The following is a 23,139-nucleotide window of genomic DNA, read 5'->3' as shown; positions in this document are numbered from 1 at the left end:
AATAAGAAATGGCCTTCAGTTTCTAAGCAATCAGTAATTTTCATAATCTATATAAGTTGTTTTCAAAAAACATACAAATTTCTTTCTATATGAATAGAATCTCTTTTAATGAAAATGAAGATGGGTTAACATATAAATTGAATTTCATATTAATTTTACATATAACTAAATAACTTCTCACACCTTAAGTGAAAAATTTGAGAGAAACTCAATTCAACCAATTAACACTGGTTTTAAACATTCCATGAAAGCATTATAATAACTTTAATTTATATAGAACTTTATTGATTTCACAATCACCTGTGAAGTAGATCGAACAAATTTCTACTTTTATAGATACATAGAAGTCATATATTAGAAATCTGAAATTTTAAATTAAGAAAAATCACAAGATAGAAAGGTGCTGAATTGAAATGATTGTGGAAAATTACCCACTTGAAAAAATAAAGAGACAAAACAACTGAGACTATTGATGTTGCTCTCTTCATCACTTTTCCTTGTCATCTCAAAACTTCTGTCTTTTACCCATTCTTTCTTTCTTTTTTCCAGTAACAAAGGATAAACAACCTTCCTCCTTGCCAAGGTTAACCTTGTACTTGCATTGCTGATCCCTCCCACTCTGCCTTCTAGGACCTTACTCCAGGCTTCATCTTTCATCTCTTTTTACCCTTTCAGTATCCACACACTTTATTACTGACAATGTAACAGGGGTTATGTGCCTTTTTTCCTCTAATGTCCCTTTGCATCACTTGGACTTTATGCTGGTTGCTGGCACTATGGACATCAGAGAACATTTCTGAATGCCCATGGGAAATAGTTACAATAGCTGGTATGTATAAATATCCAAATCCTATGAATCCAAGTGTAGTTGGAATTGATGTGTTAGAGAGAAATCCATGGCTAGATTTCACTAGAAAATCGCATAGCCATAGATTTCTCAGCACAAAGTGAAGAATGTCTTCTATTTTTCTAGTTTATCAGTGCAACAAGAAGTAAAACAAATGTGCAAGAACATTCTATAATTGATCACATAGAGAAAACAATGGAGCTTAAGTCCTCTAATATTTCATTTACAAATATAATTTTGGTAGATGAGAGACATTTATAAACCACATCTTCAAGAATTAGGAAAGACCAGTTTGACTCAAGAAGCCAAAATCGCTGTGAAAGCAATGAGCCTCAGCAATTAGCTTGAAAGACTAATGGAAAATACAATATCACATTAACCTAATGAAGACTATGAAACGATGGAGAATCTAGATTAACGAATTAAATGCTTAGATTGAAGATTTCACTGCTTTAGCAAGTGAAAGCTTGAAGACATTGATGGCAGAAGTACCATTTGTAGAGAAATATTAATGGTTATTTATATGAAACACTAATATACTAACAAGGTCTTCAAGCTGGTAATATATTTATTTGTATTTATTATTTAAGAGTCAGATCTGTATGTTAGATAGGTATTCAATTAACTTGGAGAAAGATGACAATGTTTGATGGGAAAAGAGGGAAAGATGCAAGCCTTCCAAACACATTAGATCAACTGGGAATTACAATACTCTAAAATATCATGCAATATTAAGTTTTCCAATATTTGAAGATTTAAGGATCTTGCAAATGTATGCCTTGACCTGAAACAGGCATATTGAATCTCTTTAAGGTTGAATTTCATAGTATTTAATTCATGAGGTTCTGCCTGATTTTTGGACCAATTCCAAAATTAAACAGAGGTATCTTTTCTAAATGATTGTTCTTCTATATTTGATTTGAACAGTTTTTGTAATAAATTCCTTTGGTAAAAAATTATATAATCAGCAGTCAAAATGCAAGGTTTTTTTTGGTATAAAAGTAATTGGCTTTTGCTGCCTTTCCTATAGCATTACATAGCTAATTAAAGTGTTGGTTTAGAGTCAGAATTATTTGGGCTCAAATTCCAACTCAAAAATATACCGCTTGTGAGACTTTAGAAAAGTCAGTTAAATTTTCTGAGCTTCAGTAAAATGAGGGGGAGGAGGCTTTCAGTAAAATGAAAGAATGGATAGAATTCAGACTTAAGAGTATGAGAGATCTGAATTTAAGCCCTTCCTCTTTCATACATTGTATGTTTGTGGCTAAGTCATTTAACCACTCACTATCCAGGCAGTCTTCCAAGATTATAGGTTACAGAAAAATTGTATATGTATATCTATAGAAAAATGTCCACACTGAGAATTTCCCATATGGTTCTGTACAATAAAAATGGGGATCACATTACCAGTAGTCCCTATCTCAAAGGACTTTTGTAAGGCTCAAATGAGTAAAGCACTTTTCAGCTGTTAAAGTAATACATATGTGTACATTTGTGTGTGTATAGTCATATACCTCAGAGATATTATAGGTTCAGTTCCAGACTACCACAATGAAGAGAATATTACAATAAAGTGAATCACATGATTTTTTTTAGTTTCCCAATACATATAAAAGTTATGCTTATACTATAGTGTAGTCTATTAAGCGTGCAATAGTATTTTTTTTAAAGATAATGTATGTACATAAATTTAAAATATTTTATTGCTTGAAATGCTAACCATTATGAGAGCCTTCAGTAAGTTGTAATACTTTTGCCAGTGGAGGGTCCTGCCTCAGTATTGATAGCTGCTAATTGATTAGGATGATAGTTGCTGAAAGCTGGAGTGGTTGTATTAATTTCTCAAAATAAGACAACAGCAAAGTTTGCCTTATCAATTGACTCTTCCCTTCATGAAAGATTTCTGTGTGGCCTGTGATTGTGTTTGATAGCATTTTACTCACTGTAGAATTTCCTTCAAAATTGAAGTCAATCCTCTCAAGTTCTGCCACTGCTTTATCAACTAAGTTTATGTAATATCTTTCAATACTGTTGTGTCTCAGGGAATAGGGAGGTCCAAAAGAGAGAGAGATAGGAGAAAGGCCAGTCAATGGAATAATCACAACACATACAACATTTATTGATTAAGTTACTTGTCTTACATGAGTTCTGTTCATGGCATCCCATAACAATTACAACAGCAACATAAAATTTCACTGATCATAGATCACCATAACTTATATAATAATTATGAAAAAAATTGGAATATTGAAAGAATTGCCAAAATATGACACAGAGACTGATGTGAGTACATGTTGTTGAAAAACTAGTGTCAAAAATTTGCCTAAAGCAGGTTATCTCAATTTGTAAAAATAAAATAAAAAAATAAAAACAAAGTGCAATAAAATGATATATGTCTGTATATATTATATGTGTAATATAATATATATTAAACTGCAGTGCTATTGTCATCATTTTGCTACTTGTGGTGATGCTTCTGCTATTATTACTATTTGTATTTGTTCTGGCATTTCTGCCTATATATATATAGTCTCTCTCCTCTCTGACAAAAAAAAAAAAACAAAACACAATCACAACTCTTCCTATTCTCCTTTTCATTTCTCAAAATAGTATCATCTCTCCTTTTCCTAAATGCCAAATTCCCAGAAAAGAGTGGTCTAGTCATTGCCTCTGCTACTCCCAATCTCTGTGTTCCAGCCAAAATGTATTAGTAGTTTTCCCTTACTAACTGTATTCTCCTACTTCCAAGCATTTGCAAAGGTCAAAATCAACATGTCATAAAAACAGACTCATTATCTTTTCTCTTTTATCTGTCCCTCAATCATACTTTAGCATTTTCATGGCACTACTATTCATCCAGTGTCCCACATTTAAAACCTGTGGGATCACGCCCTTCTTCTTGACTCTTTAGGTTTTCATGACCCTACTGTTTTGCAGTTCTTCTACTTATCTGACCATTTTTTTCTCACTCTCCTTTGCTGAATTTATCCAGATTATATGGATATTCCATAAGGTTCTGTCCTGGAACTTCTTTGATCATCTCTTTGTTGGTGATTCACACAAATATATTTATCCAGCCTGACCTCTCTGACCTTTAGTCTTGCATCTCCAACTGCCTATGTGGCATATAGAACTGGATGTCCCATAGGTATTTTAAACATACACATCCAAAACTGAACTAATTCCCCCCACTTTTTAACTTCTCTGTTGCTGTCAAAGGCAACACTATCCTCCCAATCACTTAGGTTCGCAACCTAGGTGTCATTCTTACTCTCTAATCACCCCTATAGCCAATAGAATTCCAGATCTAGCCTTCTCTCTCCTCTCACATTGCTACCACATATCTCTACAATATCTCTCATATCTTTATCACCTCTTCTCTGGTCCAACTGCTATTACCCTAAAGGAGAGCCTCATTACCATCTACTTGTACTCTTGACAAAGCCTCCAAGTCTTCCCATCAATACCCGTTCTCCACTATAACCCATCTACCAAGAGAATACTGCTTATACAGAACTGTTCATGCTTCCTTATTTCCTATAAGTAAATTCAAACTCCTTGCAAAATGTTCCAAAACCTGATATTACCTTACTGTTAAGGACTATGCCTAAGTGAAGGGGCAGGTCAATTCTCCAAGAGCTTCCACAGCCATGGATCATAACATCTGAAGGAATTGCAAAGCAGCCTTTACTGACACAGGTGTTGCTTGTGGACTAGGAATGAAATAAATTGGAGGCAGAAGGAAGAGGAGAGAGATCAGACAACGCAACAGCTTCTCACTGGAGAGGTCAAAGAACAGCAACTGCCTCTCAATCCCCTTGTATCATCCTCTCACATGAAGAGAACCATTCTAAAAGTCTGAGTTAGACCTCCAGGAGCCACTGACAGGTGGCTCCTGTATCACAACAATTCTGATTTTCAGTTCTTGAATCTGTTTTTTATAAGGGTTTTTATCTCTTCTTTTACTGTGGGACTATTAACCTAATTAACTGTCAATTATGTTTTCTGTTTTTGTTTGTTTCGTGTGTGTGTGTGTGTGTGTGTGTGTGTGTGTGTGTGTATCATTACTCCTCCTTACTGTGTTGTTTCTAATTTGTTATAGGCATGGAAATCAGATAACCAAACTTTTTAGAACCATGTTTGTGTACATAAAAAGACTCAGGTTCTAAGGTTCTTGTCTATGTACAAAGTACATGAGTATATAAATTTTATAATACCAAATTTCATCACTGAAAGGCCTTTTGAGGTTAAGATTCGATATACAGATATCTGAGTTCTAAAAGTCAGATATTACTATATTATATACTATATCTCCTCCACTACGATCTTATGGCCTAGAGAATCCACATCCTTTAAGGTCTATTCTCCTGACTGATGACTCGGGCAATTCCTGGAAGATCACCAGCCATGCTTCGTCCTTGATGATAAGGACTTTCTTATTTACTTGCATTTGTATTGTTAAATCTAAGTACGTAAATCAGCACTTATTAAGTATTTTATCTATCTTGTGACTTAAAAGAATTTAAATAGTTCCATTTAATATTCAAAAGCATAATCTCTAGAGAAAACTTTGACTTAATATAGACTACATGATGCTACATGTATAAAAATTCAAGATCCTGCAGAGCAATAAATAATTCCCTAATAATCTGAATCAGTATTTTGCATATATTCCATACATCTTTGATTTCACTATGAATATAATGTAATACTAAATGAGCATGACTTATAATAAGGTATGACAGAACTCTAGAAGCAATATAAAAAATGTAACCTTTTTCCTTTGATTCTAATCCACTTCCACTTTTTTGGTAAATTTCATGTGAAAAAGTAAGAAATGTAAAAGGGATGACATAATTATCATAATAATTCAAAGATTTTCCTCCTTTCCCTTTATATTTCCATTTCCTAAATATTATAGAAAATATTATGATGTTCAAAGTATTAAATATGAGCTTGAGTAGAAAAACAAAATTATATGAAATCTCAAATACATAAATTAAATTTGATTTGTAAGTCTCTGTAAATGTCACTATGGAGGCTAAGGTATGAATTCTCTCCATGGAAATTCATATGAGTTCTTTCTACTTAAAGTTATCATCACACATAATCAAGTACAGGTTTAACTATGGGAAGGAACAGGAAAAATAAGAATATGTGATAATTCAAGAGAGAAAACTCAAATATTCCTGGATGTTATCGTTCCATGATCAGAATGAATAGGGAGAAAAGCCTTTAAGAAAAGTTCTTTCTCACTGAGTCTACAAAGAAACCATACTAATGATTACATTTACCATAAAAAATAATTTGTAAGAGAGATGCTTAGTAAAGTCATCAGATATTGGAAGGAGAATATTGTACTTACTATATACATGGCACTGAATTAAATGCATTTTACAAATATTATCTCATTAGATTCTCACAAGAACTTTACAAGATAGAGTACATTTGTGTGAGAATCTATAGCTCAAATCTGATGGAGTGGCAACCTCTTTACTAGCCTAGTAACCAGTCAGCTCTCCAGAAAAGTCTTTTCATTGGTTTAAATACAATCTAAATAATCATCCCAGAATAACAACTCCTTAGTTGCTCTATATATGTTAGTTATATATGTTCACATGTGTGTTTTTTAAATATGCTTAATGAATGCAGAAAAATAACATATTTGATTAAAGTCAACAGTTATGAATTCTTACTATGTTCAATGTATTATTAGGCTTATTATATTATATTAGGCTTATTATATTAGGCATTAAGAACACAAAAATGAAATGTCACAGTTCCTGATTTAGTGAAAAGAGAACAGGAATCAAAGTCCACAATTTGAATCCTGACTTTGCCACTTGCCAACTATGTAATTATGTACAAATTACTTAACCTATATGTACCTCAGTTTCCTAAATAAGAACATTATGATGCTTACCTCACTAGGTTATTCTGAAAAAGAAATTTTATAAATCTCAAAGAGCTATATAAATATTTAGTAAGAAGAAAACTAATATTTCAATACAATAATACAAATCCAGTTCTAAATCTGTGATCCTTAGTGCCCTGGAGAAAGTCAATAGTGATATGAAAGGTGCAATAAACAAGTCATGCTTCAATTAACAAATACTTATTTTTCTGTTATGTGCTAATAATGTGCCATATATAAAACCCCCTGCAAAAAGAGAGACTTTTCCTTTCTAGGGAAAAAAAAAAAAAAGAATGGCCACTGTTGGAATCCTTACTAACTGCTAACTAATTAGAGTTGATCTAATCTTACAAGAAGATTTTGGCCAGAACCTGAAACAAGGTACTAAGTAGAACTAATTAATACAAGGCTTTACTCATTGGAGTCCACAAGTATGCTAGCTTCACAAAGTACACTTTCTAACTTCAAGGGAGTCCACACCTCCCTTAAAGCTCTTTGGGCCAGAGAGCACTATGGGAGAAAACCCATAATCCCATTCTCTCAGAAGATTCACATATAAGGTGAGACAGCCATTCCAGAATACATTTTTTCCTCTTGGCTGGCTGGTGGCAGACGAAGAGTTTACAGAGGAAGAAGCTACGAGTGGACAGTTCAGTGGACAACCAGATTCATCTTCATCTCACACCACTGTAGTTGGTGCCTGGGCTCCCCAGAAGGATACAAGAGAAACATTCCATCTCTATGTTGGTTGGAGGCTGAAGAAAGCAGAGGCAGAGGCTGAAGGACAGAACCTTTGGATTTGGAGATATTCGGAGGGCTCTAAGCCTCTAAACCGGCTGTGTTTTGAGAAGAACAAGAACTCCAACATTGGAACTCATAACATTTGGCGCCCAAGCGTGGGAACCAAGGACCCTACTTTCACTGAAGAAGTCTCCAGTGACCAGGAACTGAGTGAGTACAACCTTTTTTGGCTGAAATGGGACAGATCCTAAGTAAAGATTCTCCATCCCCCACCCCAGTCCCCCCAACCCAGCCCCACCCAGGAGTGGTGCTATAGAAAGCCTGCTTAAGCTGATAGAAGATCAAGGGCTACTTGTAACTTGGGGACAGGCAGCTAGACTTCTAGCTACATTAAAACGCACCTCCCCTTGTTTCTTAGAGGAAGAGCAAATCTCTCTAAAAAACTGGGCATTGGTTGGTCAACAGATCTCCGCATATAACAATGAAAACGGTCCTCGTTCAGTTTCCATTGAAGTATTCTATTTATACAATACTATACAGATGGCCTTAAAATACCATACTAGTTCTAGGAGAAAAGGAAAAAACTCTAGGAATAGCCAAAGGGGGAAGCCTGAGATAAAGGAGGAAGACAAAGAACAGATTAATGGTCATATCCCCACAGGGCAGGGAGACTTAAGTGAGGCTCAAGGGCGGGGTGAATCTGCAGCTTCAGCCCCACCTGAGGAGCAGGTAATTGACTCTCCTCCATCAACTCCACCCTCCGGGATGGAGGGAGGAGGGGTAGTGGGGGGGGGCAGTGACAACGCCAGCACCTCCCCTCTAGCATCCAGCACCTCCCCCCCAGCATCCAGCTGCTCCTATGAGTAGATTGCAAAAGGGACTAATTAAGGCCAGAGAAGAAGGGAAAAATGTATCAGAATTTCAACACCACATTTTTCCTGTAATTCAACAGTTTAATTCTTCAGGTCAAGAAAGTAGAAGATACTCACCTTTTGATATAGAAATCCTCAAAGACCTGAAAAAAGCTTGCACTCTTTATGGGGCTACATCAGCTTATGTTAAGATGCTATTACAAAATTTGTCTTTTGAAATCTTGACCCCTAATGACTGGAAATCGATAGCAAGAATATGCCTAGAACCTGGACAGAACTACTTGTGGCTTTCTGAATATAGTGAGCTCTGTAGGATACAAGCCCAACAAAATAGTCAAAGTGGAGTTCATACGGCAATCACCTGTGACCTACTAACAGGTACAGGTCCTTATGCAGATGTCGCAGCACAAATTGGTTATTCTGTAGCAAAATTGTATCAGCAAATTGCTGATAATGCTATCAAAGCGTGGGCTTCTCTTCACAATAAAGACGACAAGGGGGGGGGCCTTCACAAAAATAACACAAGGGCCAAATGAACCCTTTGCTGACTTTGTGGGACGCTTGCAGACAGCTATCACAAGAACAAATGGAGAAAATGCAATAACAGACATTTTGATAAGGCAACTTGCTAAGGAAAATGCTAATGAGGTTTGCAGAAGAATTATACTAGGACTGCGCAGGGATGCTCCTTTAGAGGAGCTCATAAGACGCTGTGCTACAGTGGGCACAGGTGCCTTTTATAGCCAGGCTATGATGCAGACTTCCCAAAATCCAAACATGAGAAGACAGAGTCCCTCTTGGCAAGGGACTTCCAGAGAGACTCGTAGACGCTTTCAGTGTGGAAAAGTAGGGCATCTGAAAGCTCAATGTTGGTATAGAGATAGAATAGGAAAACAAGGTGGGAGAACAAGACCCCAAACCCCATGTCCAAAATACAACAGAGGCTTCCATTGGGCCTCAGAATGCAGACAGATTCAGGGAAACGGGATGAGGGGCCCAGCCCCAGGGCCCAAGGCAAAAAACACTTGGGGCATGATGGCAGCCAATGGTGCACCCAGAGAGTGCCTAGAAGTCCTGTACCCAGACATAACCAATCAGCCAGAAAGCCATATGATGGGAGAAGGGGATTACACAATCAACCAGCCAGGAAGCAACCTGATGGCAGAAGGGAATTACAATTGGGGAGAATAGAGCTGTATGCAGCTGGGACAACAGAGATACCCCCTGGAGAGGTGAAATCTGTTCCTCTCCAGCCTATGGATCCCCTACCTCCAGGCACAGTAGGCTTGACCATTTCACCTCCTTGTATGTACAAAACAGTGTCCATCCACACACTGATGTGGGAAACTGGGGAATGTGTAGATAATATCCCAGTCACTAATACAGGTAGACAATGTGTGACTTATCACCCAGGAGACGTAGTAGCATCAGGTTTACTCATACAGAATCCTAATAAGCAGCCTCGTGATAGTCACCCAGGTTCTGACTCCAGACCACAAAATCCAGGAATATACTGGACAGCAGCAGTAATGGCTGACCGACCTATGCTCACTATCTATATAAATGGCCTACCATTGGAAGGATTGGTAGACACAGGTGCGGATCATACAGTTATTAGAGGTGCCAGTTGGCCAAAAGATTAAAGCAGATACCTATATGTCTGGAGTAGGAGGATCAATAGCAGCTGAAATTAGTGCTGCCCCTATGAGATGGACTTTTGAAAGCAAAACAGGAGTTTTTACTCCTTTTATAGTTGAAAAACTCCCCATCAATCTGTGGGGAAGAGACGTTTTACAACAATTGGGGTTAAAAATGAGTACTTCGGTTTTTTAAGCAGGGCTGCTGTTGAAGGCCTGCCAACATTTTCACCTGTTCCTATCCAATGGAAAACTGATACACCAGTGTGGATAGAACAGTGGCCCTTAAGTAGCAATAAAATTCAGGCCTTATTAAATATAGTACAGGAGCAGCTTGAACAAGGGCATTTACAACCTTCTCTAAGTCCTTGGAATTCCCCAGTGTTCGTTGTAAAAAAGAAATCGGGAAAATGGAGGATGCTCACTGATTTAACAAAAGTGAACGAACAGATGGAAACTATGGGAACTCTTCAGCCTGGACTTCCATCTCCTACTCAGCTTCCTAGAGAATGGCCTCTTTGGGTTATAGACATCAAGGATTGTTTCTATTCCATTCCTCTGGATAAGGAGGATATGAAGAGATTTGCCTTTTCAGTGCCCAGCGTTAACTTAGCTGAGCCTTATAAAAGATATGAATGGACGGTTTTGCCACAGGGAATGAAGAACAGCCCCACTATGTGTCAAATGTATGTTGCTGCTGCTCTTGCTCCAATAAGAAAAGCATTTCCAAAAGTTATGCTATTACATTATATGGATGATATATTGGGATGTGCACCTGAGGAACAAATGCTAGAAGCAAGTTTACAAAAAACCATAGAAACACTAAGATACTACAAACTTCATATTGCTACAGAAAAAATGTAAAGGCATGCTCCTTTTCAATATTTAGGATATGAAATATATCCTAAGGCACTTACACTACAAAAACTGTCTTTAAGAACAGAGAGGTTAAACAACTTGAATGATTTCCAAAAATTAATAGGAGATATCCAATGGATGTGTCCAGTATTAGGTTTAACTACCAATCAATTGCAACCCCTATATGACATTTTAAGGGGAGACACTGCTTTAAATTCACCACGCCGGCTTACAAAAGAAGCTCAAGAGACCTTGAAAGAAGTTGAACTGGCTTTATCCAATATAGTTGAAAGAGTAACTCAAAAACCCTTGGAAATATCAGCTTTTGTTACGAAAGAAGCACCCACAGCAGTCCTTCATCAAGGAGACAGTGTGATAAAGTGGGTGAACCTCCCAGCACAACCAGAACAAAGTCTTATGCCTTACCCAGTGCTTGTGTCTAGGATTCTCTTAAAGGCCATTAAGCGAGCAGTACAATTATCTGGGACAAGACCTGACAAGATATACACCTTTTATACAAATGTACAAATTAATGTATGCTGTGAAACCATCCCAGAGTGGCAAATTTTATTGGCCATGGCTCCAAATTTTGCACATGGATCTCCATTAAAGATAACCAGACTACTGCATAATTGGCGATGGATTTTTGAGGAGAAGGTTCCTCTTGAAGGACCAACTATTTTTACAGACGCAGCCAAACAAAATATTTGTGCTGTATACTCTCATGATTTAACCGTAAAAAGAGTAGTCAGAACTCCTTTTCAGTCCACTCAGCAGAACGAATTATATGCGATAGTTACATATACAACATGTATTTTTAGTTTTGTATTACATATATGTTACATATTTGCATATGTTTAATGTGTCAATGGGGCATTTATGTTTTAATAGGGGACAAATAAACCTCAAAATGTAAAATTTAAGACATCAGGAGTTTTATGGGATAGGAAGTTTTATTTTTTTGCAGGTAATTAATTTGTTGTTATCCAGTCATTTTCAGGCATATCTGATTCTTCATAAGGCGAGACAGCCATTCCAGAATACATTTTTTTCCTCTTGGCTGGCTGGTGGCAGACGAAGAGTTTACAGAGGAAAAAGCTACGAGTGGACAGTTCAGTGGACAACCAGATTCATCTTCATCTCACACCACTGTAGTTGGTGCCTGGGCTCCCCAGAAGGATACAAGAGAAACATTCCATCTCTGTGTTGGTTGGAGGCTGAAGAAAGCAGAGGCAGAGGCTGAAGGACAGAATCTTTGGATTTGGAGATATTCGGAGGGCTCTAAGCCTCTAAACCGGCTGTGTTTTGAGAAGAACAAGAACTCCAACATTTGAACTCATAACAGGCCACAAAAGCCAACAAAAAAATAACATTGATGGTAGAGCCAGTTTGGCAGAGAGTAAACAGGTCTTTATCTGAGCTCTGTACTTGCAATGTGATTCAGATCAATCTAGATAAAACAATAGTTTTTTAATTAAAATTTTCCAGATGATAAAACTGATCACGGCTCAAATAATCTAGATAACTAGATCACCTCATTTTTCATTTATTGATATAATCTAAGTAATGCAGATTAATCCAATCAAAAGTGGTAGCAGTGTTCCTACAATAAAAATATAAATGTTTTGTTTTATATTATCAAACTAGAAATGAAGATTTGGAGACAGGTGGTTTGACAAGTAATAGAATTAGAAAATTCAGAAAAATTTTAACTAAATAAATTTTTAAGAGGTAAGCAGACCTAGGGCTACATAATAATTAAAAGTAGATGAAATAGATTCTTTATGCCTTCTCATCTCCCCTTTTTTCACTATTTTTTTCTTTTTCCCTTTTCCAGGGACCTAATGCTTCATGTTGTGTAGTGAGCGGACCAATTCTCTATAGGATCTTGGTATCAGCCCGAATCCTTGATCTCAGGAGAGGAGAGGAGGGAAGACCCACGTGAATGGTCAAACATGGAGGTCATTTATTTCAAGTTCTCTCAGCCTTAAATACCCTAGTACAATTACATCACTACAACACATTGCGCATGGGCTAACTATACTAGGCATGCACCAACTATAGGATGCTGTGCATGGGCCACATAAGCATCTTGCTATTATTATTTAGATGCCTCTTTGCTTTAAGTAGAACACAGGTCATCACACCCCCTGACTTCTCAAGAAGGCTGAGATGCCCCCAAGGGGAGATAAGAGGTGATCCAGACATTGTCAACAGTTTCCCTCTGGGCTGAAGGGTCTTATACCTTACTCAGAGTTCCCCCACTATCTGTGGTCCTCTATAATGTTGATTTTTCTTATTTCTCTTTCTACTCACCCCCTTCTCAGATTGGATAGTAATACTAACCCTCCCTCCTTTAATGGTACTGACATTTTAAGAGATGACTTAAAAAATAGTACACTCATCTGAAGGACTTGATTGCCTATGAGTTTTAATGGAGGGAATCCCCTTCAAAGATAGGTTCAATCAATCATTAAAAAAGATTGTTTCACAAGCAGAACCAGAAGATCATTATACAAGGCCACATGATGATCAATTCTGATGGACATGATTCTCTTCAGTAATGATTGATTCAGACCAGTTCCAATTGTTCAGTAATAAAGCCATCTATACCCAGGAAGAAGATTGTGGGAACTGAGTGTGGACCACAACATATCATTTTCACTCTTTCTGTTGTTGTTTGCTTGCATTTTTGTTTTCCTTTTCAGGTTTTTTTTTTTTTTTCTTTCTAGATCCAATTTTTCTTGTGCAGCAAGATAACTGTATGGATATGTATACATATATTAGATTTAACATATGCTTTAACATGTATTGGAATACTGCCATCTGCGGGGGGAGGGAAGGAAGAGAAAATTTGGAACAGAAGGATTTGCAAGGGTCAGTGTTGAAAAATTACCCAAGCATATGTTTTGTAAATAAAAAGCTATAATTAAAAAAAAAAAGAAAAGAAAAGAAAAGAAAAAGAAAAGATTGGGAGTACACTCAGGCATAAGAGAAAGTTTCTCCTTGTATTTTGAATTGTCTGGGTTGGGTTTTTTCCCTTCTACTTTCTCTAGATATCGAAGAAGATTAAACCAAAGAATGGAATTTCTAATGGATCTTCAAGTACTATAATTCCATTAATATTTAAAGGATTATCTTTCGAATTGTGCCCAAAGGCATAATCCACCTAAAGGTAATGGGAGTCCTGGAAGTTTAGCAGCTTTTAACTTCTTCAAAATACTTACATTTCCAATCTCTTGCCAAGGTCAATTTATACTTACCCAGTATAATTTGAGGGTACCAGAATTGCTAAGGAGAACAGTGAATAGAGTGCTGCACTCATCTACCCAGGTTCAAGAATATTCATCTAGCTGAGTTCAAATCTGGTCTCAGACACTCAGATGCTGTGCAATCCTAAACAAGTCACTTAACCTAGTTTGTCTCAATTCCTTATCTGTACAATGAGCTAGAAAATGAAATGGAAAATCACTCCAGTATCTTTGTAAAGAAAATCCCAAAATGGGGTTATGAAGAATCAGATATGCCTGAAAATGACTGGATAACAACAAATTAATTACCTGCAAAAAAATAAAACTTCCTATCCCATAAAACTCCTGATGTCTTAAATTTTACATTTTGAGGTTTATTTGTCCCCTATTAAAACATAAATGCCCCATTGACACATTAAACATATGCAAATATAACATATATGTAATACAAAACTATCATATACAGCCTTGTGAATCAATTTAAACATTCTTTTATTGGTACAGATTTGGATAGAAGAAAGAAACTTCCATCTGGAAAATGAACATAAAGTGAATCAAGGGAAAGAAAAGAAAGAAGAAGCCAAGACATTGGGGATAAACTGTCTCTGAGTTCTGTTTATGATATGTTGAATTCCCAAACTTTAAAATTTGCTTCAGTATAAGGAGGAAAACAAATGGTGATCATATTTTATTTTTTGCTTATCTTTAGAATTATGTTTTCATAGGGAGAAGACTAAGAAAGGAAAAGTGGTAAATCTCCTACAGGATAAAGAAGGATGGTAGTCTTGAGAAAAGATGTTGAATTCAACAAATTGAATTCTGATTAATACCAAAAACCTACTACCTGCAAAGGGTTTTGTTAAATGCTAAATGCAAAGATAAAGGCACAGTCCTTGCACTCAGGGTGTTTACAATGTAAATAAAAAATATATCTACAACTAAATATAAGTATAGATATAACTATTTTTTACATTTGTGTACATATATAAAAATATATATAAACATTTTACATATGTAGTGTATAAATGTGTGTATATAAATTATATATATGCATTGTATAAATATGAATGCATACACACATAAATAATGACACAAGGCAAAATAAAAATGATTTGAGTTGAAATACCGGTTCTGTGGGACTTTAGATCAGAATTCACTGTTCAGTTTCTCATCTATAAATTGAACAGATTGAAACAAATGATCACTAAAGTCCCAGACGGTCACAAACCAAAGATAATTTCTAAGATCTTGAATGATAAACCCTATCACCCTATAGGCAGAAAGAAGATCTAGTGAAAATATATTAAGAAAATAGGAGATGAGAGAAATCACTTTCACTTGGAACATCAGGGAAGACTTTGTGGAGAAGTGAAATGAGGAGAACCAGGAGATCATTATGTATTTCAACAACAATACTATATAATAATCAATGCTGATGGACATGTTTCTCTTCAACAATAACATGATTCAAACCAGTTCCAATTGTTCAGTAATGAAGAGAATCAGCTACACCCAGAGAAGAACTATGAGAAATGAGTGTGGACACATAATAGCATTTCTACTCTTTCTATTATTGTTTGCTTGCATTTTTGTTTTCCTTCTCCGTTTTTTTAAACCTTCTTTCTAGATCCTATTTCTCTTGTGCAGCAAAATAACTGTATAAAACTGTATTGTATTTAACATATACTTTAACATGTTTAACATGTATTGGACTACCTACCATCTAGAGGAGGGGTTGGGGGAAGGAGGAGAAAAGTGGGAACAGAAGATTTTGCAAGGATCAATGTTGAAAAATTAGCTATGCATATGTTTTGTAAATAAAAAGCTATAATGATAATAATAATAAAATTTTTAAAAAGAGTTTACATTCACTTGGGAAATAGATAAATCATATGTAAAATAATACAGAAGATACCCTGAGGAAGGGGAAAGCCCTAACAATTGGGGGGGATCAGCAAAAGCTTCCCAGCAACTAGCTTGAGCTTTGTGTTTAGATATGGTGTAGTGGAACGCCTAGAGGCAGGAAGATGCAAGGCAAGATCTGGAAATAATTAATAATCCAGTTTGACTGGAACATAAAATACAAGAAGCAGAGTAGAGTAACAAAACTAGACAAGTAGAATGGTGTCAGACTGTAGCTCTAGTCTAAGAAGTTTATATTTTATTCTAGCAAGCAAGAATAGGGTGAAGGAGGATAGAACTGAAGGAGGGTGACAAGGCATATGGATGGTAGGAAGATTATGTCATAACTAATTATGTTAATTAATTGAAACAGTATTGAATCTTAAGTCTCAGATCCTGAGTTCCATTTTGATTGATTTTAGGCATGTCTTGCACTTCGGTCTTCTTGATTTTCTCTTCAGAAAAAATGAAAAGGAAAAGATGCTCCAAGTCATTGTTAATCAGAGAAATCCAAATTAAGACAATTTTGAGATACCAATTGTCAGATTGGCTAGAATGATAGGGAAAGATAATGCGGAATATTGGAGGGGATGTGAGAAAACTTGCACACTGATACATTGTTGGTGGAATTGTGAATACAAACAGCCATTCTGGAGAGCAATTTGAAACTATGCCCCAGAAGTTATCAAACTGTGCATACCCTTTGATCCAGCAGTGTTTCTACTGGGCTTATGCCCCAAAGAGATACTAAAGAAGGGAAAGGGACCTGTATGTGCAAGAATGTTTGTGTCAGCCCTCTTTGTAGTGGCCAGAAACTGGAAAGTGAGTGGATGCCCATCAATTGGAGAATGGCTGAATAAGTTGTGGTATATGAATATTATGGTTCTGTAAAAAATGACCAACAGGATGATTTCAGAAAGGCCTGTAGAGACATACATGAACTAATGCTAAGTGAAATGAGCAGGACCAGGAGATCATTATATACTTCAACAACAATACTATATGATGATCAATTCTGATGGACGTGACCCTCTTCAACAATGAGATGAATCAAATCAGTTCCAATAGAGCAGTAATGAATTGAACCAGCTACATCCAGTGAAAGACCTCAGGGAGATGACTATGAACCACTACATAGAATTCCCAATTGTACACTATTTTAAAGCCCGATTCTTTTTGTACAGCAAAATAATTGTATGGACATGTATATATGTATACATATACACATGTATACATATATTGTATTTAACATATACTTTAACATATACAACATGTATTGGTCAACCTGCCATCTGGGGGAGGAGGTGGGGGAAAGGAGGAGAAAAATTGGAACAAAAGGTTTTGCAATTGTCAATGCTGAAAAATCACCCATGCATATATCTTGTAAATAAAAAGCCATAATAAAAAAATGAAAAGGTTAGATTGGGATCTCTAATGAGGCTGATGATCTCAGGGCAGATCAGCACACATAAGTTTCTATGGAAAATGCTTGAAGCACCTGCCTGGTCCTTCAAATGATTCCTAACCATTCAAACATGTGTCTATCTGACATTTATCAGTAGGGGCTTTATTTTCTTCATCTGCAAAATTAGGGTGTTACATTCAATAATTTTAGAGATCACTTATTTCAACCAATTCTAAAAGTCTTTATTCCTGCAACTAATGTTCTGTCTTGCATTATATTTATCTGTGCATGTCTTTTTTCCCCATTATATTAGAACTTAAACTGAAAACAAAGACTATAATCTGTCTCTAGTCTATCTTTCCAGTATCATTCTGTCGTATTCTTCATCTATGCCATAATTCCAAGCAAACTAGACTACATATGCAGCAATATTCTACATTGGTTCTGGCATGTCCATAACAGGAACCCATTCCTTCAGGATTTCTGCCTGTTGACATCCTCTCTTCCTCTAAAGGTTACCTTAGACACTAGCCAATTGGTTCAGTTGTAAAGATGAATCTGGTATCAGGCAGACCCAATTGGGGTGGTGGTTCATTTTGCTGGACTACTTTTTTCCACTTTTAAAAAAAAAATCATTTGTTATTAGATAGTTCATCCAAGTCAAGTCAACATTTATTAAGCACCTATATGGGCCAGGCACTGAGTAAAGCTCTAGAAAGGCAAAAAAGAAAGGCAAAAAAAAAAGAGTCCTCTCTCAAGGAGCTCACAATATAAGGAAAAAAAAACATACAAGTTAATTATGTACAAAATAGATGTACAAAATAAATTTGAGATAATCTTAGAGAGAAGGCACTAAAATTTTTTTTTATTGAAGCGTTTTATTTACAAAGCATATATATGGGTAATTTTTCTAGCACTGACCCTTGAATAATCTTTTGTTGCAAAATTTCCCCTCTTTCTTCCCATCTCCTCCCCTAGCTGGTAGGTAGTCCAATATATGCTAAATATGTTGAAATACATGTTAGATCCAATATATGTATACATATTTGAATCGTTATCTTGTTGTGCAAGAAAAATCAGATCAAGAAGGAAGAAAAAGAAAAACTGAGAAAGAAAACACAATGCAAGCAAATAACAACAGAGAGAGTGAGAATGCTATGTTGTGTTCCACACTCTGTTCCCACAGTTCTTTCTCTGGGTGTACATGGCTCTCTTCATCACTGCACAAGTGGAACTGGTTTGAATTATCTCAATATTGAAGAGAGCCAGGGAAAGCACTAAAATTAAGGGAAAATGTTGTACCTCAGAAAAACCTGAGTTCAAATTCAACTTCAGCTCCAGCTATAAGATCTGGACAAGTCATTTAATCTTTATATTGGTTTGGTTTCCTTGTCTTTAAGATAAAAATAATGATAGCCTCTATTTGTTGGGGTTGTCATGAGGATAAAATAAGATATGTGAAAAGCTTTTTGCAGATCCTAAAATACTATGGAAACACTACTTCATCCTTGACACCTTCCCTGATCTCGCTTGCTTCTCCCCCATCCCCATCTGAAAGGATCACTATTTTCTTAGATTTTCTTAGGTCACTTTTTTTGCCCTCATCACAATCTGTTGATTTTTTTTTTATCATGCTTCTTTGTGTATATATTTTATCTCCCAACTCTCACCCCAAGGCTGTAAACTCCTTCAGAACAGGAATTATGTCAATAGTTCTGGACATCAAAATCATTTGGTACTAGCTAAAAAAAAGAAGAGTAGTTGATCAACAGAATGGGTTAGGTCCATAGGACAAAATAGTTAATGACTAGTGTTTGACAAACCCAAAAACATCAGCTTTTGGGATAAGAACTCACTATTTGACAAAAACTGCTGGGAAAATTGGAAATTAACATGACAGAAAGGACCCACACCTAATAACCTATACTAAGATAAGGTAGAAATGAGTTCATGATTTAGACATAAAGAATGATATTATAAACAAATTAGAAGAACAACGGATAGTTTATCTTTCAGATCCATGGAGAAGGAAGGAATTTGGTGCCAAAGAAGAACTGGAGTACATTATTGAATACAAAATGGATAATTTTTATTATATTAATCTAAAAAGTTTTTGTACAAACAAAACCAATGCAGACAAGATTCAAAGGGAATCAGTAAACTGGGAAAAATTTTACATCCCAAGGTTCTGATAAAAGCCTCATTCCTAAAATAGAGAGATAATTGACTCAAATTTATAAGAATACAAGCTATTCTCCAATTGATAAATGGTCAAAGGATATGAATAGACAATTTTCAGATGAAGAAACTGAAACTATTTCTAGTCATGAAAAATGCTGTAAATCACTATTGATCAGGGAAATACAAATTAAGACAACTCTGAGATACTGTTACACACCTCTCAGATTGTTTAAGGTGACAGGAAAAGATAATGATGAATGTTGGAGGGGATGTGGGAAAACTGGAACACTAATACATTGTTGATGGAGTTGTGAACTGATCCAACCATTCTGAAGAGCAATAGGGAACTATGCCCAAAGGGCTATCAAACTGTGCATACGTTTTAATCCAGCAGTGTTTCTATTGGACCTGTATCACAAAGAGATCATAAAAAAGGGAAAAGGACCCATATGTACAAAAATATTTGTAGCAGACCTTTTTGTAGTGACAAGGAACTGGAAACTGAGAGGATGCCCATCAGTTGGAGAATGGCTGAATAAAATTATGGTATTATGGTATATAAATGTTATAGAATATTATTGTTCTATAAGAAATGATCAGCAGGATGATTTCAGAAAGTCTTGGAGAGACTTAAAGTGAGTAGAACCAAGAGAACATGGTTCACAGCAAAAATAAGATTATACAAAGATCAATTCTGGTGGACGTGGCTCTTTTCAACAGCAAAATAATTCAAGCCAATTTTAATGGTCTTGTGATGGAGAGAGTCATCTGAACCTAGAGTAGACTGTGGGGACTGAGTGTGAATCACAAATTAGTATTTTCACATTTGTTGTTATTGTTGTTTGTTTGCATTTTGTTTTCTTTCTCATTTTTTTCCTTTTTTGATCTGATATTTTTTGCAGTATGATAACTTGAAATATGTACAGAAGAATTACACGTTTAACATTTTTGTATTACTCTAGATGGGAGAAGGGAAGGAGAAAAAAGTTGGAACACAAGGTTTTGCAAGGATGAATGTTGAAAACTATCTATGCATGTGTTTTGAAAATAAAAAGTTTTATTTAAAAAAATAATACTGGACCTAGAGTCAAGAAACCTGGATTCAAATCTCAGAAATGTCACTTGCTAGCTGTATATTCTTAAGCAAATTACTTAACCTTCATGAATTTCATATTCCTCTTCTAGTAAAACAAAGATATTAATATAGGCACTATAATGCTGGAGAAATTGAAGCAAGATAGAGATTAGAGAGTTTTTACATTTTATTAGAGGGAGAATTTGGACTAGGGGCAAAACAAGATCTATGTTGACCTCAGCCAGCTGGATTGGACTCTTGTCTCAAAGTATCCAGAAAGAAGCAAGGGATTCCAGAGACTCTTATAGGGCCCCAGCGATTAGGGAAACAAAGGCAAGGTGGGGGTAGAGCACTGGTGAGCAGGTACTTTCAAGAAAGGACCATAAATTTAGTTCTGACAGGCTGGGGATGAAGAAGGATCATGAATTCTGATAAAGAGGCTAAGAGCCAGGATGTCTGAAGATATGGCCAAATATTGAGGTTGACTCTTCGGAATGCTAGTGGTTAGGGCTCCCAGCCCTAATTATCTCAGTCCTAATTGCCACTAGGAAGTCTGAGACAGAACAATTCAGGGAAATTGAAGCAGAACAATTCAAGGAAACTAAGGCAGAACAATTCAGGAAAACTAATGCAGGGGAAACTAAGGCATAACAGCACCACCCACTTCTTTATTGTCATGAGAAATGAATAGGGCATGGGACTGAATCAGTGATTTCATAGATAGAAGGAAACCCCCCTAAGAGAAAACAGTCTTTACTAATAAAGGTAAGCACCTTTTCTTCAAGTCAGTTGCCTAGACAAGATTGCTATGAGGAATGAATAGAGGATAGGTACTAGATATGTGATTTACTGGTACAGGAGAATTCTTGGGTAAGGAAAATCCTTCTACTAATGTAGCTATTCATCTTCTTGAAAGTTAGTCTCAGAGACTAGAAACTGTCTAGAGCCTGTAGAGGTTAAGGAATATACCTTGGAACACAAAGATATTAAGAAAAAACTCATGGGAATTTGTTCTATAACCTTACAGGGCTATAAAATTTATTATTATTATTATTATTATTGTGTTTGTAATGGAACTTAATAAATTTTGTTGAATGGAACCATTGAAGCAATCCATGAAGGTTCCCTTCAACTCTGAATGTCTCTGAAAGCAATTAGGATAAGAGCTGAAACAGACCTAAAGAGTAGATCTAGTCCACTACACCTCATTTTACAAATTAAATGGAAAAGGAAATTGACTTGCCCAAAATCCAGTGATAATTATTAGGAGAACCTGTGCAGCAAAACTTAAGTTCTTCGACTCCATACCCAGAACCCTTTCCTCTGTTGTATTCTACCTGTCCTATGAAGGACAAGGGAAGTTTTTAATAAGGAAGGAAAAAGAAAAAATGGAGAAGGAAAAAAAAAGAAAGAAAGAAGGGACTGGAACTGAATTGAACTGACCCTAAAGGTCCTTTCTAATTCTGAGGTTCTGCGATTCTACAAATGCCTGCAGGTACGAGGCAACGACAGAAGGGGTGCCCATCCGGACTGTGGGAATGGGGCACAGCGAGCTCTGGAACTTGCGGAGCCAGATCTTTTCTCCCATCCCCTGAGTAGGAAAAGGGGCCCTTACCAACGATGCATTAAGACCGGCTTAGAGTACTTCATGTGGTGGGAGCGGATGGTTAGGGAACCTTTGCGCTCCAGGACGTCTGTGGGGCCCAGCTCCAAGTACCCGCGGCAGCTAGGGGTCCCCATGACTGGTGTCTGGTCAAGGGTGAGGTTCTGATTACAGTGTTCTTTCGCTCCCTATTTCCTCTCTTCATAAATCGGCTAGGAACCCTTGGTCTCAGTGCAGCGTCTCTTCGTCTCCCTGGCAACAGAAAGGGGGCGGGGAAAGGGGGTTTGTTGTGGCTGGTGCGCCAAGCCACAAAACTACAAATTCCAAAGAGTGGTGTAGTAGCGCTAGCTAGGAAAGATTAGAGCAGGAACTTTTATTGTAGGAAACTAGTCTGATACCAGCTCCAACAAAGGCAGATGAGAAAATTGTGTTTTGAGATGGAGCCACTCAAGGAGGAAATGCGTAGAGGATTCCATGTATACAGAACTCTACTTGTAGCAAGAAATGCCTGCCTCTGACATACACAAGCTGTGTAGTCGTGGCCAAATCACTTAGTCACCATTAGACTGTAAATTCCTTGAAGGTTTAACTGCCTTTTGACTTCTTTATATCCTCAGCTATTAGCATACTGCTAGGCACTTAGCATACGTGTTTATTTAATTGAATTAAAGTTTAATAATAATAATAATGACAGGCACTTATTTAGCACTTATTCTGTGCTGACTGCTTTATAATTATTATTTCATTCGAAATCATTCAGTTAAGACTAAACTCAAAGGAATGGAAATTAGAGATGAAAACGCAAGAAGAGGAATCAATACTTAGAAAGGGAAAAACTGCATTGATTCCTGAG

At 36.4% G+C, this 23,139-nt stretch overlaps 1 protein-coding gene and 1 pseudogene across 2 annotated transcripts in view; one reads left to right on the top strand and one right to left on the bottom strand.

Annotated features, from left to right (window-relative positions):
- Window positions 1–22,508, bottom strand: part of CFAP95 (cilia and flagella associated protein 95) — a 73,904-nt gene extending 51,396 nt beyond the window's left edge. The window contains exon 1 of one of the 2 annotated variants that reach the window (XM_051962017.1): window positions 22,299–22,508. In XM_051962017.1, the coding sequence (XP_051817977.1) occupies window positions 22,299–22,423 (125 nt within the window). In that variant the 5' untranslated portion in view covers window positions 22,424–22,508. The remainder of the gene's footprint in view (window positions 1–22,298) is intronic. The other variant, XM_051962010.1, reaches the window with a different exon arrangement.
- On the top strand, window positions 733–1,359 carry LOC127545944 (PRELI domain containing protein 3B-like; annotated as a pseudogene).
- Window positions 22,509–23,139: the final 631 nt, after the last annotated feature.

This window comes from Antechinus flavipes, chromosome 1 (assembly GCF_016432865.1).
Source record: "Antechinus flavipes isolate AdamAnt ecotype Samford, QLD, Australia chromosome 1, AdamAnt_v2, whole genome shotgun sequence".
NCBI classification, from domain to species: Eukaryota; Metazoa; Chordata; class Mammalia; order Dasyuromorphia; family Dasyuridae; genus Antechinus; species Antechinus flavipes.
The sequence above is the reverse complement of the archived record's forward strand: the minus strand, read 5'-3'. Positions and strand labels throughout refer to the sequence as shown.